This window comes from Pogona vitticeps, chromosome 4, assembly GCF_051106095.1.
Source record: "Pogona vitticeps strain Pit_001003342236 chromosome 4, PviZW2.1, whole genome shotgun sequence".
NCBI lineage: Eukaryota > Metazoa > Chordata > Lepidosauria > Squamata > Agamidae > Pogona > Pogona vitticeps.
In genome coordinates, this window is record NC_135786.1 from 65,071,369 (window position 1) to 65,090,687 (window position 19,319).

General features: G+C 39.9%; 1 protein-coding gene across 1 annotated transcript; it reads left to right on the forward strand.

The window, feature by feature from the left end:
• Window positions 1–10,513, forward strand: CMPK1 (cytidine/uridine monophosphate kinase 1). Its single transcript, XM_020807525.3, has 6 exons — window positions 1–317; window positions 2,768–2,914; window positions 3,846–3,998; window positions 6,061–6,137; window positions 6,224–6,320; window positions 8,659–10,513. The coding sequence occupies exons 1-6, from the start codon at window positions 135–137 to the stop codon at window positions 8,698–8,700; spliced, it is 699 nt and encodes a 232-aa protein (XP_020663184.2). The 5' UTR covers window positions 1–134; the 3' UTR covers window positions 8,701–10,513.
• Window positions 10,514–19,319: the final 8,806 nt, after the last annotated feature.

The window sequence follows — 19,319 nt, forward strand, 5'->3', positions numbered from 1 at the left end:
ACTTCACCAGCCACCTCAGCCCCGAGCAGTGAGGTGGCGGCAGCGGCGGCAGCAGCAGCAGCGGCAGGAGAGGCTGAGAGTCCGGCACCCCCTTCCAAGCCGCCTTCCCTCCCTCCCTCCCTCTTTCCCGGCGCATGTTCTGTCGTCGCTGCTGCTCCTCCTTGGCTAGCGCAGCTCGTGTCAGCCTCGGGACGCTTCGGCTCGGCACCGCTTCTGTCCTTTCTCCTCGGCGGCGTCTCCTCATGAAACCGGCGGTGGTGTTCGTTCTCGGCGGGCCTGGGGCCGGAAAGGGAACGCAGTGTGCCCGCATTGTGGCGGTAAGGGGGACAGCAAGGGCATCTCGCCTCCTTTGCCTTCTTTCCTTCTTCATCCCTTTTTTTTTTCTCGGCTGAAGAACTACAATTTCTAGCAAGCAGAGCGTCCTTAGCAGCGCTTGGAAGCTTGGTCAGCCGCGCGCAAAGAATGGTGGGCGTTGTAGTTCTTAATTGTCTTGCCTCTGAATTGGGTTATTAATCCTTTTAAGAAGTGTTGGCTTCGCATGTTACAGCGACAGCCCCACGGTGAGCAATCAACAAATTAATAGTCTTTAAAGGCGTTTGGAAATTGGATTTTCCAATTAATTTTTTTGATCTCTTGTCCGAGGTATGCTCAGGGGAAGAAATTTCAGAGGCAAGCAGGCACCTCCACAGAAAAGGACCTGTCGCCTATGGCCCAGTAGTCATCTACAGAAATTAGGAAGGTAGAGGCACCTGAAGTAGAGGCTTTGATGAGTAGGTCAGGCAGGTTTTTATGGGAGGAGACAGTTTATTGTGCACCTTGGTCTGATAGATTGCATAATGTGTCCTGTAAAGTCACTGGAGTCCTCCCATTTCAGGTTCACTAGCTGCTTCCACTGACTATGCTTCTATCACCTAGCGTTAGAGTTTCAGTTTCAAATGAATTTCTTTCAGTTGTAGAGTATTCTTTGCACTTTGGAGTGATTTGTCTTGGAACATGTTTGTATTACTGTAAGCAATTTGAAAGCTGTTGAGACTTGTGACTTCCAACTAATAAACAGCATATTCTGCAAGGATTAGGAACTGTTTATAAAAGCTTTCAACTTCTGTTGAAAATTACATATTTCTGTGTTCTTTGGAAGATGGTCTATTGGGCTTCAAACTGGTTTCAAACTGTTTTCAATATACTGTATAGTCTTAATATGCTCCCAGTCTGTTCAGACTTCTTAATAGAGAAAGATCTATCAGTTTGTCCAACTTCAAAATTATATATGTGTAATTGGGATTTGAGGCAAGTACAGATTATCTTTTCTGGCACAAAAATCAATCAATCAATCAAACAAAAAAGCCTTATTGGAAAAGACCAAAGGCTGATCTAGTCAGGCCCTTCTCTTAGGACAAATGGGATGTCATTAGCAGGCTTTGTGTTTGTAAACATAACTTTTTTTAAAATTGCAGTACATTTTCTGGCATCATTTGACCTTTGAAAAGCTGCTTTGGGAGTTATCTAGCTGAGAAATAAAGAATGAGTCAGATGTCATGATTATATTTATCTTACAGCATGGGTGTGGTACAAAGTGCACATTCACTATATTGGGGAAATGATTACCAATATAATAAATACGATGTAAAAATGGAGGAAGAACTTGTCATTATTGTTATCTATTTTATTAGCTATGTTTATAAGGCAGGGCAGTTCAGCAACATGGCTATCCTCCCCATCTTATCCTCACAGTAGCAACCCTGAGTGAGAAGGACTGACTCTAGTTCACCCAGTGATCAAAATCCTGTTACTTATTATAGTAAATTGCACTGGAATAGGCCCATTGAACCAATGGGTATTTAGTGAGGCAGCTCCTATGAAGGTTCCATTGATTCAAATTGGGCTACTATAGCAGTGACTTACTATGCTAAAGTAAGGTTAAATGTCATCGGGTTACCTCCAATTTATGCCGACTTTATGAGTGAGTGATCTCCAGAATGTCCTGTCCTCAACAGACTTGCTCAGCTTTCATAAAGCTGGAAGCCTCCAACTTTTATGGAGTCAATCCATCTGATATTTGGTCTTCCTGATTTCCTCCTGCTCTCAACTTTTCCCACCATTTTAACAGCCTTAGAGCTGGAAGGAACCCTATGGATCATCAAGTCCAGTCCCTGACAAGGAGGCAGTGTGGGGAGTTGAACTGGCTTCACAGCCAGAGGCCTGCCTATCCAGCAGTTCTTGGATCCACATGATTTTTACACAGGATCAACCCCAAACAGCTATTCAGCCATAGGTCCCATTTGTGATGATTTTTATTTTTGTGGATTTTCTGTATTTTTACATTTGGAAGGTAAAGACATGAAAATCACCCTATTCTCCTCCTCCATGCATAATATCGTTTCCCTGAAAATAAGCCCTATTATGATTTTTCAGGATGCTTGTAATATAAGCCCTACTCCAAAAACTAAGCCCCAGTTAAGTGAAACCCCGCCCTCCACCATTGTGCAGCAACCAGAAGATGGCATGACTGTAAAATAAAACATCTCCTGAACATAAGCCCTAACGTGTTTTGGAGCAAAAATTAATATAAGACCCTGTCTTATTTTGGGGGGAACACGGTAGTGATAAACAGTATTCCATCTCTGTCAATGTGTAGTAACACTCAAATTGTATCGGATTTATTATATCCAGATCCCTCTTGACTATAAGAACTGATATTCATCTTGTTGAGACAGACCTGTGTTTTCTGGGTTGTGCAGTTGATTACATGCTCATTTCTTTCTTCTAGAAATATGGTTACACCCACCTCTCTGCAGGTGATCTTCTTCGAGATGAGAGAAAAAGACCAGGCTCTCAATATGGAGAGCTTATTGAAAATTATATTAAAGAAGGGAAGATTGTACCTGTTGAGATAACAATCAGCTTGTTAAAGAGGGTAAGAATTAAAACTATTGCTGCCTTTGGTGTCCAGTTTCCTTTATAAAGGTACAACAATATATCAGTACAGTTTAATTAAATATTGTTTGCCGTTTATTAGTAACTAACAGAAACTAAAAATAACGTGAAAGATGGACAGATTATTTTTTTATGAAATAATACTTTTTTGTTATGAGCACCATAATTCAGGAGTAAAAAACCCAAACCTCTTTGAGGAGTATTTTATTGACTATTTTATTAACTATTTCATTAACGTTGAGGACTATTTTATTATTGTGTACAAGTATTTAGATGAAGCCTAGTCTATGAATCAAAAGGACTTTGCAAGTGTCATTTATTATGCTCCTCAATTATATATTATAGTCTTTTGCTAATTTTCCCATTAAAGTAGTTGAAGGGACAACCAAAGCTTTGAAAAACAAACCAAAGTTCTTTCTTGGGCTTTAATGAAACCACCCTATCTATTGAACTCTGAATTGACCAGGGCTCCTATTTGAAGCAATAAATTTGGTTATGAATCAAATCTTTTTCATGTTTATTAATTAATGCTCTACACAGTTGCTTAAAAAGTTCATTTGTAGAGGCTATAGATTAAACATTTCATCTGTTGAGTGATAGGATGTTCAGGTCTATTTCATTTATTCTTCTGGAGCTCTGAATTGACCTGGGCTGTTATTTAAAGCACTGAAGTGAGTTATGAATCAAACCTTTCCCCTGTGCATAACCACATTCAATTTAATATTTTTCATAAGAGCCTAGTAAGAACATTGCCATAAAGCTGTATAAAATTCTTTTATGGTTCTAACATTTCGTAGTAATGTGACATATCATCTGGAAAATTTTGAACTATTGAATCTATTGGGGGAATATTATATTAAACATATCCCTATTATTCTGTGCTTTAATCTGAATGTTCTGTGAATTGTTAGGTTATGGATGAAACAATGGCTGCCAATGCACAGAAGAATAAATTTTTAATTGATGGATTTCCCAGAAATGAAGACAACCTACAAGGATGGAACAAAACAATGGATGGAAAAGCAGATGTGTCTTTTGTTCTCTTTTTTGATTGTGATAATGAGGTAAACACAATATAAATAGATTTTCAGTTTTCTTGTATACCATGTGAAAGGGTCTGATGAATAATATTTTATTCTTAAATGTATCTCTTGTCTGCTCTGTATCTGATATCAATTATCTGATATCAGATGAATTGGTTACTCTCCCCCACAAGGCCAAGATAATTTTATTACTAACTCATCTGACATTGAGAGCTACCTAATAGTAGTGTTAGTTGCCAGAAGGGTTGAAACTCATAGATTACCTTTTTTGATCTAGTGGGAGTTCACATAATTTTTTGCAAACTTGAACTTTCTGTGATCTCCAGGGAAAAATAAAAGCTGTCCATCCACCCATCCCCCAGTTATGTAATCTAAGAAAATATTTCCTATTTTGACCTAAGAAGAATGTGCTATTTAAGGCATTATACAGAAAATGTACAGCTAATATTTTACTTTTAAAGAAAACAATGTTGAAATTATTCAGTAAGGAAGTATAGTTTGGTTCCTATAATAATGATTCATTATTACTCAACATATTAAATTGTCATCCTTAGCCTTGGATTGAGGCAGACTCCTTGCAGCTCCTGTAGACGCTACTGTTGATGCTGTCATTGGCATCTCCAATCTCTTTTCTGAATTAGGGTTGGGGAGCCCTTGGTGACAGCCCTGCTGTGGTGGTGGCTATCAATGTTTCTGCCCTGCAGTGCAGACTCCTGCTGTCCCTCTAGAAACATGCCCCTTGGCTGTGACCCCAGTCAGGGATCTCTATCATGGGCATACTCGAAGATGTCTTCCACTAGGAAGGCTGGTACAGGCCCTTCCATGACATTGCTCAGGCCATCTCCTGCTCCAGATCTCCAGCATCTCGTTCCTCATACCCTGTCTTGTTCTCCCCCTCTATCTTCCCTAGCTTCATGGTCCCCAAGTGTCCACAGAGCCCAACCCTGACCTCTTTCCCCAGGTGTCCGTTCTCATGCCCTCCAGCTGTTTCATTCCCCTGGGTACAGGTTGACTGGTTCCAGTACCCCCTGAGTCGGGATGCTATGAAAAATCAGATGGGCTTGCTTAGGGTACCAGAGGTGACTCCTTCGCATACATCCAAATACACATGCAGACATACACACAGCGTGTTCATGGATAGTGATAACCATATCAAATCATGACATACTATGAATAGGTTGTGTTCTGATTTGCTTCTTGTGCTAGCATAAATAAGTAAACAAAGGAAACACCTAAATTCTTGCTTGTCTCTCCCAAACAAGTCAGTATTACAATCCAGATTTATTTATAGGTTCCAGATGGTATCCTGTTACTTGCATCTTATAGTGCAAGTCTATTAATGTAAGTCTCAGCGACAAATTGCTACTAGTTAAGATGTCAGCAAAGTCATTTGCTACTACACATCAGTTAACATGTTGCAGGGTTTGGGTTTTTTTGCCATCTTCAGGGACAACCTTATTCACTCCAGATCATTTTTAAAAGATGCACTTTGATTTAGTCAGAGTTAAAATCTAGGGAAAGCTACCTTTGTCTGAAACAAATGTTCACTTCCCATTTTAAATGCTTTAAAGCAAAGCCTACATTCTTTATTTCAATGAGTTTTTAAAGGTGCTCTACTAGGTACAGTGTTCCCCCGAAAATAAGACAGGGTCTTATATTATTTTTTTGCTCCAAAAAAAACACATTAGGGTTTATTTACAGGCGATGTTTTATTTTTATTTTTTTCATGTACAACAATCTACATTTATTCAAATACAGTCATATCATCATCTTCTGGTTGCTGCACAATGGTGGAGTGCGGGGTTTCACTTAACTAGGGCTTATTTTTGGTCTCGAGCTTATATTACGAGCATCCTGAAAAATCATACTAGGGCTTATTTTAAGGTTAGGTCTTACTTTCGGGGAAACAGGGTGGATTGTATGTGTATTCCAGTGGCTAATACCTATTAATATATGTGCAAACAGACTGTTTAACATACAGCATTATTTCTGTAGAATTGAAAAAAGCTCAAATACTTTTCAAAATTTTTATCTACTGCCTTCAGTTTCATGTTTTGAAATTCCTTTTTTCTTTTGTTTGGAGATCTGTATTGACCGCTGCCTTGAAAGAGGAAAAAGTAGTGGCAGAAGTGATGACAACAGAGAGAGTTTGGAGAAAAGGTACTCTCTGCATACATTGTTTTACTGCTTGACTTTTTGATCCTTTTTCAATTATGTGACATTTCTCTTTTGTTTTGTTTCTGTAGAATTCATACATACTTAGAGTCTACTAAGCCCATTATAGACCTATATGAGAAAATGGGGAAGGTTAGAAAAGTGGATGCCTCCAAATCTGTTGATGAAGTAAGTTGCAATGAAAAATGGTGTTGTATTTTTTTGTACTGTCTTATAAATCCTTTAAATTGCACACAAACTTCAGGAGCCTCCTCAGTTATTTAGATTGTAATTGACTGTCTTCCCTGAGTGTGAAGGAAAATCCAGTTAATTATGTGTCTAGTATTAAAACTGGAATGTCTTGACAGTAAGTCAGAGCACCTTTCCTTGCTGGTATCTCTGTTATGGCTTCTGCTACACAACAGAGCAAAGGTTTGTCCTACATATTTCTAAGCTGCCTAGAGTGGTCTTAATTGACTAGATAGGCGGGATATAAATAAAATAAATAAATAAAGGTCCCCAGAAAGGGACCTAATACTTTCCTTGTGAGAGATTTCTCTCTTACCAAATAAGCAATATCAGCACTGATGTAAAGCATGTAACACACAGGTACCATGTAAGAGGCCTTTTCAGGCAAGGGTGCACACAGAAGGAGATGGATGCTATTACTATATCTAACAAAGGATGACATGGTAGCTGATGTGACAACAGATTTCTGCTTGTACTTCAAGAATTCTACAGTCAACCCTCGATTTACGAACTTAATCCATTCCGGAAGTCAGTTCGTAAATCGAGCCAGCGTTTCCCATAGGAATGCACTGGGAACCAATCAATCCGTTCCAGCCAAAGTCCTCCCATGGAAAAGCAAGCTGGGCAGCTGGGGAGAAATCGGCTCCCTCCTTTCACCTGATGCTGAGTCCCCTTCGCACTGGCTGAGCTCAGCCTGGTGCGAAGGGGACTCAGCATCAGGTGAAAGGAGGGAGCCGATTTCTCCCCAGCTGCCCGGCTTGCTTCTCGTTTGGAAAAGCAAGCCGGGCGGCTGGGGAGAAATCGGCTCCCTCTTTTCACCTGATGCTGCCTGGGCTGCCTCCTTTTTGGCTTCGGAGGTTTCAAAGGGCTTCCTCCAATGTCGGAGGAAGCCTTTTGAAAGCTCCAAAGGCAGGGAGGAAGGGCAGGAAATTCGAACTTCCCGCCCTTTCTCCCTGCCTTTTGGGTTTGTAACTTGATCTGCGTTCGCAAGTAGGGTCTGCTACTTGTGATGAGATCGGGTTTGTAACCCGAAATGTTCGCAACTAGGGCCGTTCATGAGCCGAGGGCCCACTGTATTTCAGAATTGAGACCAGGTTACAATCCCCATTATAGATCAGGGCAATAACATTTGACCTCTTTGAGAAAAGAAGAAGATGATTGGCTTTGCTGATATGCAAGCTACTGTGGATCTGAAGGAGACTCCAGCACTCTTCTGCAGAGAGCAGAGGTGTCACAGTTCCTCCCAGATTCTGGTGGCAGTAGTGGCAAATTCCATACATCCCTAGCAGTGGTGTGACAACACCTCCCCAGGTTCTGTTGTAGCCCCACAAAGTCACCAACTCCTTTTACAGATTATTTATTGCAGTCAGTCTCTCAAACTGATATAACTAACAAATTGCCAAGGAGACAACTGGGAAGATGGAGACTTTACTTGAGATTGAGTGATAGAAGTTTATTTATTTATTTATTTGGGGCATCTGTATTTTGCCCTATATCCTGACATCTCACAGTGGAGTATAACAATAAGAACTATATAAAGTACAGTGGTGCCCCGCATAGCGAGGTTAATCCGTTCCGGATTAACCCTCGCTATGCGGAATTGTCGCTAAACGGGTAGGGAAAAGGTAACCTTGCTTACTTACCCGTTCAGCGAGGATTCCCCTTGCCGGCAGCCATTTTCGCGCCCTCGCTAAGCGAGGGCAGGGCGTAAAAACGGCTGCCGGCAGCCATTTCCGGGCTTCCGGCGGCCATTTTGGAGCCGCCGAACAGCTGTTCGGCGGCTCCAAAATGGCCGCCGCAATACCCGATCTTCGCAATGCGGGTTTTCCCCATTGCGAAGATCGGGTATGTTTCCGTATAGCGATCCCGAAAAAGGGATCGCTATACGGAAACATCGCTATACGGTGCACTCGCTAAGCGAGGCACCACTGTAATTAAATACTTTAAAACCATTTTAAACTTTGAAAACAACAAACATTAAAATGACAACACCATGACACCTGCAACCACTTCTGTTCCTGATTTGAAAAGGGCAGAATTGCTTCCAGTTTGGCCTCATCACTGCTATCAAAATGTTAGTTATTTCATCATCTTTAGTTGGCTTAGGCGCTGTCAGTCTACCTCTGTCTACTAGAAGATTTGTACCCTGAATTAAACCTCATGGACACAGCAGTTAGGTGAAACAAATACTTTCCTGAGTAAAGTTTCTTTAGAACACATGTCATATGTTTGTTGGTTCTAACACAAAAATGTTGTTCTTTAATGTCTTGTTTTTCAGGTTTTTGGCAAAGTTGTGGACATCTTTGATAAAGAAGGCTAATTTTCTACTTGAACACTTTTCAAACATGCTTGAATCTTGCTTTAAGAGCTGCTACTACCATCCATTTTATAATGGTGGTAAAATCTGCTTTTTAAAATGCTTCTATGTTAAAAACACTTTTAGAATTGTTGATTATTTGAAAATAGGACTTAAAATGGCTTGTCACTAAGGTACAGTGAAACTGATTTGAAGATAGTGAAAACCCAATCTCCAAAACAGAACTAGTAATCAAGTGCTTAATATAGCTATTTCCAGAAAGTTTCTGACTCTCCTCTATTTCCATTACTGCCAAAAGCTATCCCATATGTTAAAATTGTATATATAACTGAATGGGTCCATTTTTTTTCTTACCCCATTTTTAGTTATGGACCAAATATAAAGAATGTGTGGGGTTTTTTTTAACTTTTTGGGGAAAAATCATATGATGTATACTGTTTTGAATGAGAGGTAGTTCCAGTAAACAATGCTTTAAATGGAGCACACCTTCTTGATTTTGCTTATTTGTTTGCTAATAACACAGTGACCGCAATATTAAACAATGTCCCATTGATTTTACATTTGAACATCCTCCTCTGCTGACACATAGTTGAGGGCTCGGAGAAAGCAACCATTTAGTATACAGAATGGGAGATCCCCATGTGTAAGGACTGTGAGCCTTTTCTCAAAAGAAATGGAGAGCTACAGTATCTGAGAGTCACAGGGATTGTAGCTTAGAATTAATAGAATGAATCTAAACTTTCTTAGTTGGATGTGGGTCTCATTTAAATCAGGGTAAAAAAGTAGTGAAGACTGATTGAAGTTCCAATTGATCTCAGTCGGCTGTCAGTACACTTCACTTATCTTAGATCCAAATCAGTGTTTTAGGAGTCAGATTTCAGATTATGTAGGTGCCATTTATTTGTAGATATTTGTATCAAAAACTAATCTGGGCATTGAGTATTTGTGGGACTCAATGGGACAGAAGACTGAAATCACATGTTTGAAGGCAGCTATTATTACATCTCCATTCTTGTATCACATATCTCTAGCTGCATGATAAAATTATTTTATGAGAAGTTTTGTAACAAAATTGCTTATTTATTCTAGGCACAGGGTGTATTTGTTTGAGATAGGGTAGAGAAGAATATTCTTGTTATTCTTTCCCCTTTCAGAATTGTGTAACTTGAAGAACAGTTTGAGTCAGTCATTCTTTTAATGTGGTTTGAGAACCAATGTAAGAAATTGTTTTTATTTTAAAAGTAAACATGCTGGATGTTTATTGTTTAAATTTAATACAGTGCTGTTGGCAAAAATATGTTCTAAATAAATGGATATTTTAGGCTGCAAAAGCATGAACCTTTTTAAAGTTTGAAAATATAGACGAATATGTGGGGATTGGTTACTTAAACATGTTTGTGGTTAATTGCTTTTTGCCTCAGTGAGACTTTTCTGTTAGTGTTACAACTGCCATTTGAACTGATTGTTTACGGATGAGAATTACTTTTCCTATTTATGTATCTCATTCATAATAAGAGCATTTAGTGCTTGTATTTTGTCTTTCAGTTCAAATATAAAATATAATTACGGAGCTGTAATTGGCTTTGAACAAAGCAGAACTTTGTGCTCAGTGGGTTGGTTCCTTCAGAAGTTCAAAATCTGTGGGAGAATATGTGCTACCTGCAGTGAGATCTTTGTGCACATGTGAAGGGGTATGCTTTGTCTGGGAGGGATGGGTATCACAAAAGATACCACTGTTTATTTACTTAACAGAATGTTTCTTTGCTTAACAAAAAGCTCAGAGTCCTCATCAAAACATTAAAAACATCAAACATAATATTTATTGTGAAATATTTACTATGTTTCTCCCCTGCATAGGAATGGAAAATCAGCTAATGTTTGAAGCCCAACAGTGTTATGGCTTATATACTCTTAGCCTCCTCTATCCCACATCAATTGGTGCAACTGCTGGCACTGCCATTCCTTGCACAGGCAACAGTGTTGATTCAGGGTCTTTCTAGCATCCTGCAGTTTCAGTTCAGTCTTTAGGGGGGATCCTTGGGCTCCTCAAGTCTGAGATCCTTTAGATATTCCAGGATAGAATCAGCCAGTGAAGAATTATATCCTGAAATCATGAAACCAGTAAATGCCTCTGCACCATGCTCCAAACTTCCCTGCTTAGGAGCAGCCACCCAGTCTTCTCAATCTCTCTTCCTTGTCCCATCATCCAAATGCCCTAACTCCTCCTCCGGTTTCCTTATATACCCTGCTGGATAGGAGGCTTCCTTGATGGGTGCCTTCCTGCATTGCTTCTCTTCCCATCATTCCTTGCTTCTGCTGCTTCCTGCCTATAGCGTGGTCTTTACTTTTACATTGTGTCCAGGCTTTATACTTGACTAATACGAGTGCCTGCCTTTTAATTGCCCCTTAAAAAGAAGTTCTATGGTAGCAGGACCCTGAAGGTAGCAGGGCTTTTCTTACTTGCTCCAGTGTGCCACAAGGTGGCGGGCTTGGCTTGTATAGAATTACTAATCCTGGTAGTGAGAGATTGTCTTCTTTGTACCTTGTTAGTATTCATTATCCCAGAGGAATATATGATAGGAAGTTACTGAAATTCCAAACCATGGATTTATTTTTATTTTAAATTTTGTGGACCTTTTGCAGTGCATGGAAGCTGCTGAATGGCTGTAATTAAAATGGATATGGCTAAAATTCTATTGGTATTTACATAAAGGTGGTATAATGTGGTGGCAGCTAATTGCAATGGCTGATTGTGGCTAATTGTTGATGTGCTGGAGCAAATGCCCAACTGACATATGCCCTGGCATCTTGCCAGTTAGCCCCCAAAGTTAGCCACAATTGGCCGTGGCAAGTTACATAAAAGTTACATGATTACTAATAGGATTCTGACCAATATAATTAAACCCTTTGTGGCATAAGAAAGTGCTTCAGTGTAATACTAAATCAGATATTGTTGGACTGCAACTCCCATGAGTCTCCACCATTGGCAATGTTGGCTGCTGGAAGTTATGGTACAACAATATTTGGTGGGTTGCAATTCCATTCTCCTCCTTAAAGGTGTCCTGCCCTAGGAGCTCTGAATTGCATGTTGGGAAGATCATCATACTGTTGGGGTTATAAGTTTTGGCATTCAAGAGCAAGTAGAGTATAACAGTCAATCATCACCAAGGATTACTGGTAAAGGAGCTGACATAACCTAGTGTAAGAGAGATTGGGCTTCAGAGTCCCGTGGATGAGTCTTGCCATTGGCCTATGCTTGTATTGGCCTCAGATAAGTTCTTCTGTCTGAGCCACAGCTCTTGTCTGCCAGAGAGATCAGTAGCCAGCCTTACGACTTTGTTGCAATGATTTCAATGACATAGCGTATGTGAAATGCTTTGAGCACATGTACATATTTACTATCATGATCGGAGGATGATTTGATATAGTTTGTCTAGTGAGATGATTAAGTACTCAACCTCTAACTAATGTATCAACTTAAACTGGAATAGTATATACTTTCTGGGGAACTATTGGAAGTGTTGTTGGAGACCACAGTGAAACTAGGTTGGTTGGGTAGGGGGAAAGGGATAGGATCTAAAGATGTGTCTATGGATGGACCTCTGAATCTAGTGCATATACGTATTAGGAGTTGATAGAGTTCCTAACTGTACAGAAATTAAAACCAAAATTACACCAGGAATACCAGTCACTTTATCCAAAGTCTGATAGCTAATACTTGAGAAAATTCTGGATGACTCCCAAACATTAGCTCCCACTCATCTGTCAGTCATTCTGTTTAACAAAGGAAATCACTAACATGATTAATTTTCATAACTTGACTGATTTTGGTTTGATAGGACTTTGTGAATATTGGAATTCTCTCCCTTTTAAAAAATATGCTTGTATCCAAAATGTCAGTGGTATTGTGAAGACAATACCACTTTTGTTACCAGCTGTGTGATTTCCTCACTTCTTTCTGGAGAAGAACATGGTATTAGGGGTGGAGATGGAAAAGACCTTTCTGAATACAGAACTTTACTGAGCTTGGCATGAAAGTGAATGATTTGATGATTTACAGTTTGGATGACATGCTTGTTAAAAGTTAATGAAATAGCAAACTTAATTAAAGTGATGCAGTACAGGTGACCTTAATAATAATTTTAAAATGCTTCAATGTACAGTTGAAAAGGCACATCTCACTTAAGTATCTGACCTTTCACTGAGGAGTTGCTAATATTGTAAAGACAGTATTGAATATATGTGAATTTCGGCTCTTTATTTTTTACCAACAGTTTAATTTCCATTATGCACCCTTCTGTGGTATTCTGGGATAATCAACTTGGCTTTGAATAACAGCTGACAAAGACACTTTCATTAAGGACTTAAAGATGGATCATCATTTTTCATCATGAGTACTTATTATCTAACAGTGGTCCAGCTATCCATTTCTTCTGTTGTGATACATACGGGAATTTAAAGATTTAAATTTAAAGATGTTGATTTTATAGCCTCCCATTTTTAGGCTACACTCAGCCCAGCTTTTCCGATCTTGCAGACAACCATCAAGAATAAACCAAAGCCACCACAAGTAGAAAATCCACTTTATAGGTGTGTCACATGGCCTTGTATGTATAGATCAGGCTCATTATAGGCCCAACAGATGGGAGAGCTGAAGGATTTTTCCAGCTCTGACTTTCCTCCTATAGTTTCAGAAATCAGTAAAGTCACAATTTAAGGAGGCAAGGTGCATACCAGAATGATGAAATGTGAGCTGTGTGATCTTGAGCCAGTAAAATAGCCTTATTCTCTACTTGTGCTACAGCTGTCTGCTCAGTATGAGCCTATAAAGTGGACAAATAGCATCAACCACAAAATACTGTGTACATAAAATTCTGAAGTGGAATACCTATGTCTCTTATCTAACACATCAGCCAATATCTGATTGTCAGTGATAAAGTGTATAAACAAGGTAGCATGGCAGCCCTTTTTACTACTGATCTCAAAACATGGTCTTCAGGCAACTGTTGGAAGGATGTAGCTGGAGTTAAGTCATGTAGGTTTGAACAATGCCTGTCTGGAAACTGATCTGGTGATTTAGTTTATGCTCCATCACAGAAGGAGGTAAGGATTAAAATCAAAGCTTGAAAACTATCATTTTTGCCCCACAGCTCCTGGAATGAAGCTCCCTATGAGAAGCAGGGTTGTGTGCAACTCTTCTGATTCATTTGAGTCTAATTCAGGGCTTTGGAATGGATCCTGTTGAGGTTTGACATGATTTATGTCCCTTCAAATTAAATCTGTGCCACTGATCCAAACTGATTTGTGAAGTCTTCCACTGATTTGCACTGGAAAACCAGCATAGCTGTACCTTTTTTTTGTTTGGTTGGTTTTTGTACTGGAGTGACTGAAATTTGGCAAAGTGATAAGATCCTAAAGAGGAGAGTAAACCCACCAAATGCAGGACAGCTATCTTTGGGGATTTGGATATTAAGCATCTTTAAAGTCTGCTTTTGTTGAAAAGTAAACTGGAGCAGTTTGTTCTTCATAAATTATTTTATGGTCTACATTAAGATCAAACAAGATGGTCAGGACCCTCCGCCATTTGCTTGCTTGCTTGCTTAAAAAAAATTAACAGTAACAGGACATACACATATAGTATCTATGTATCTCCGAGCAACACAGAATCGGAAATTCAGACTGGGAAAATGACACAGTGAAAAGAATCAGTATTTCCCTCCATCAAAGCAATGGCTATGCAGTTCCAACTGATCCATTTTTTTTAGTTGTAGAAAATGATTTTTGAACGTGTAGAAGATAGTGCATTACATCTGATCTGGCTCTTCATTTTTAGTGTCTTATGATGTGCAGTATTAAAGATATCTGATGGAAATGTTCAGTATATAAATCTTATTTAAAATGATTCTTTGTATGGTGGTGATTTTGCACCTTAGCTGGTAGTGGGAGAACTGAGCAGTAGCTCTGAAGGTAATATTGTATCAGTTTTAAGGGATTAGGTAGGAGTTGTATACATTTTAGGTGTGGCCATCTATCCATTCATCATCATAATGTGTCAGATCAATTCTGATCATGGTGACTCTTTTCAGGGTCTTATAGGTCAGTGGTCCTCAACCTTGGGCCTCCAGATGTTCTTGGACTTCAACTCCCAGAAATCCTGGCCAGTAGAGGTGGTGGTGAAGGCTTCTGGGAGTTGTAGTCCAAGAACATCTGGAGACCCAAGGTTGGGGACCACTGTTCTAGGTCACTGGTTCTTAACCTTGGGTTACTCAGGAGTTTTGGACTGCAACTCCCAGAAGCCTTCACCACCAACTGTGCTGGCTGGGGTTTCTGGGAGTTGCAGTTCAAAAACATCTAAGGTTAAGAACAACCTCAACAAAGGTTAAGAACCACTGTTCTAGGTAGAGAGTACTCAAAAGGGTTTACCATTTCATTTTCCTGGGGGCATCCTGGGACAGTGCAGCTTGCCCAGGTCTACAAAGGCTGACTTTTCTGGGATGCACAGTGGGGAATTGAACTCCAGCCTCTGGCTCTGCAGATAGAATCTAACCAGCTGTCTATCCACTACAGAACTAAAAAAGTGGCCGTAGTGTAAAACTGGTTCTCCATCCCTAACATGGAGCCACATGTTTCTGCAAGTCAAATTCCATCAAAGAAGACGTCAAAGCCTTCTGATATTGTTTCTGAGTAGAAGGAAGATGCAGTAAAAGCCTAATAAAGTCAAAAGCTTTTTATTATTCTAAAATGAGCTTCTCAGCGCTTCTGACCTTTACATACTAAAGACTTACCTGCCATGAAGATTTAGTCTGGGCCCAAATCCCATCCCCTCACTCCTTTCTTCTTCAGAATGAGACCTGTCATCACATCCCAGAATCTTTTAAGTCTGCCTCAATACTTGCTGTCTCTTTTGCTTAATAAAAAAAAAGGGGGGGGGGAGATGCTGTGCATTAGGTCATATTTCTCTTTTATGGTGGGCTGCTTGTTCTTTTACTGTTTCCCCTGAACGCCTACTTGTAGCAATCCTGTCAAACAAAGTTTCTGATGAAAAGCTTGTTTTAACAGAGATGGAGCAAAACATGAAAATGAATGCCTATTTCATTTTGAAATATGATCACTGGTTAGATTCTGAATTTTCTGTCCATCTGTCTGTCTGTCTGTCTGTATGTCTCTGAAAGGGAAGAGACAGCTGAGCTGTTTTATATACCTGCTTTGTTCTATTGTTTTTATAAAATATTAAGCTGTTTTCCAGATACTGTTGTTCTAGTTTTATACTGAGTTGCTTTGGAAATATGAATGGGAAGCTAGTCTCCAAATAGCATACATCAATAATGTGGTATAATCATTTTTTTAAAAAAAATAGGTGAATTCTTGGTTGCCTCTGCTAGGGATGTGCAAGGGAAAAACTGTAGCATTTCATTCTAGCATCTTTTGAGGGGGACTCCTCTCAATTTTTTGTTCTTTTGGGTACTAGAATCTTTCAGTTTGTGTGTTCTTTTGTTTGTTTGTTTGTTCGTTCTGCTTTCTGGTGCTAGACCCAATTAAGCCCTACACAATCCTCAAAAAAAAAAGGCATGGATAAGGCAACAGACAAGCACCTACTCCAAAAGCTGGCAAAAAGAAAAATATGTGAGAAAGGAAAATCTTATCTATAGACCTATGGAAACACGAGAAGAAATTTGAAGTTCAGATTTATCATCACTTCATCATTTTCATAATCCTCATCAGTGGGTTAGCAGGAAACAATACAGATGAGAATGAAAATTCATCATGATGATCATAATCAGAATTATTCTCTCTCTCTCTCTCTCTCTCTCTCTCTAAGGGAAATATTATCAAACTCTCCACATCCAACCCACTAAATATGAGGATCTGGGGAGATAGCTCTTTCTTCTATCACTTTGATAGCTTTAGTCCAGCAGTGCAGGCAGTAGTCCATCTGGTGAAGGACAGACAGCCAGGCACTACAGGCAACACAATAGTGGTGGTGGTGGGAATCGCTCCAAATGTCAGAAAAAGAAAAGTGAACTGAAATCCCAAAGAATCTGTAATTTTCATTAGCCTCTCTTCCAGAGTCCCAAATATTTCAGATTGCAGAAGGTCCCTATCATAAAGACACCGAAGACTCCAAAAATGAAAGAAAGGTCTCTCAGGTTAACCCAGAAATCCCATTCCTTGTTTTGACTTCCATTTGCGAGCAATTCGTATCTTCTTTTCACTTACCTTCAAGATCTAACCTTGAAACTTGTGAATTTGTTGTGGGTAGGAACAATGGAGTTTAGCAAAGAATAAGAAACGTTATTTAGGATGACCACCAAAAAAGAAAGCAGGCATCGTTCCCCCTGCCCACAAAAGCAGAATATTGTATTAATTTGCAATAAATGTGCATATTTTTAGTTGACAAGCACATTTTAAATGCATTTCTTTAAATAACCAGACATTTTCTGTCTAGTAGAAAATGTGGCCACCCAAAGGAAGGCATGAGGTAGTTGGATTTATCTATCACTTCCAGAAAATGAAAAATCCTTTGTTTTACAACAAAAAGGTTATACAGTGGTGCCTTGACTTACAAACTTAATCCATATTGGAACGGTGGCCATAAGTCAAAACATTCATAAGTCAAAGCACCATTTCCCATAGGAATGCATTGAAAACTGATTAATCCGTTCCAGCCAAAGAAAAAAATACAAAAAAATTAAAAATAAAACACTGCAAGTCCCATGCTGGGACCGCAGAAAAACAAAAACCAAAACCAAACAAATCCAAAAATGAACATTGGAGCAAGTCCCACGCTAGGACTGAAAAAAAAATCACCTAAAAAACAACAACAAAGCACAGAAACATACCCCCCAGTCAAAACCTACCCTCCAAAACCCACCCAGAACAACTTTTTTAAAAGAAAAAAAGCAGCACCTTACCGGTCCGACGCCTCCAAGGGGTCCCCCGCCACCTCCGATCACCGTCTTTGGAGGCCTCCCGGGGCTTCCCTGCTGCCATGGGAGACACTGGCAGCGGCTGGACACTGGCAGCGGCGCCGGAAGCATGGGAGGCCGAGCCTCCCTTTCCCTAACCATTGGGGTGAAAAAGCTACAAAGAAGCAGTCTCTTCGCCACCAACAGTTAGGGTTTTTGAATTTCCCGCCCCTTTTCCCTGCCTGTTTCTGTTCGTAGGTCAAAGCTCCGGCCGCAAGTCAAAGCAAAATTTTGCGTCCAGAGCTGTTTGTAAGTCAAAATGTTAGTAGGTCAGGGCATTCATCATTCATAAGTCAAGGCACCACTGTAATTGATGATAGGGATGTGCACATGACCCCCAATTTGGTCTGTGCCTCAATAAAGGTGCCCCCCTACATCCGTTTGGTGATATTCTGATGCAATTCTCCTCTGGGTCTGTGGTGGCATTTCTACATTTCTCATCTCCATGAAGACTCTTTTCCTCTAAATGAGGAAATACAAACAGCAAGGCCAGGTTGCAGACTAAATGGTTCAAGCAGGACAGAAAGGCACATGTGGCCATCTACAGAGCTGGACACTGTTTATTTTTATTTTTATCATCTCCCTCTTTCTAGCTGCCATGAGAAAGCTCCAGTTAGCTTCCTAAAGTAGCCATGGGGAAGGAAGGGAGGGGGGGCCAATGGGCACAGTCATGTGTTATTCCTTTTTAAAATGGCAATGTAGGAAGCCTCCGGTTCTACACTTTTCAACCTTTCTCCCTGCCTTTCCTGTTCTCTGAATCTCAGATTTGTGGTGCTGCAGCCATAGCAATTCAATTGTTTAACCAATGACTTTATAGCAGGAAAGACAATGAAGATTGATTTCTAAGGTAAAAAGTATATTTTTCCTTTGTCTTCCTTAATTTTTCTTTTTCTTTCTCACTTCTAACCATGAACACGTGTATAACTGATTTAACTCAAGTAATCTGTGGGGTGTTGTTTTGCCCTGTAGGGGAACAGCAGCTTTTTATTCCTGCTTGCTGCTCCCTAAATAAATACCCTGATTTAGTTCTTATTTACACATTTGTCTGAAGACGGGGCACATCCCTATTTGACATAAAGTACTCAAATCAAAGACTTTCAGACCATACATAAAACCCTTACTCAAATAAAATGGTTCCATTGATGCCCCCCTTGGTGCCTTGACTTACACTTAAAAAAAACATTGCAGCATAATCCCACTACCATTCCACTTCCTATACGGTGCATCACAAGTGGTGTGGAACAGCTGAAATGAGACACAGTCTTTGATGTATCAACTGAGGCAACATTTGTGAACAGCAGATTTGCACTACAGCTATGCATTCGTTTTGGCAAAGCAAAGTGGCTGATCCAGATTGATTTGTATGACATCTGCATGAAAGCAGAATGGGGGTGAAGCAAGTTCACAATTCAGTTCAGATCTGGGGCGCAAATCAAATCATGTGAAGTACAAATTCTATCAGGCTAGTAGATGTGCATGTGTGGGTGTTTAAAGAAAAATCTAAAGCTGTCTAGTACTCATTTTTAGGATCAATAATAATTCCAGATTACATGTTGTTTAGTTAAGTCATGTCCGACTCTTCGTGACCCCACGGCCCTCCTGTCTTCCACTGCCTCCCGGAGTTGGGTCAAATTTATGTTGGTAGCTTTGATAACA

Coding starts and splice junctions, on each gene's coding strand:
- CMPK1 (XM_020807525.3), top strand. CDS start 135: ATGTTCTGTCGTCGCTGCTGCTCCTCCTTGGCTAGCGCAGCTCGTGTC. Junction 3,999..6,060: donor TTTTTGATTGTGATAATGAG/GTAAACACAATA, acceptor TTTTGTTTGGAG/ATCTGTATTGACCGCTGCCT. Junction 6,321..8,658: donor CCTCCAAATCTGTTGATGAA/GTAAGTTGCAAT, acceptor CTTGTTTTTCAG/GTTTTTGGCAAAGTTGTGGA.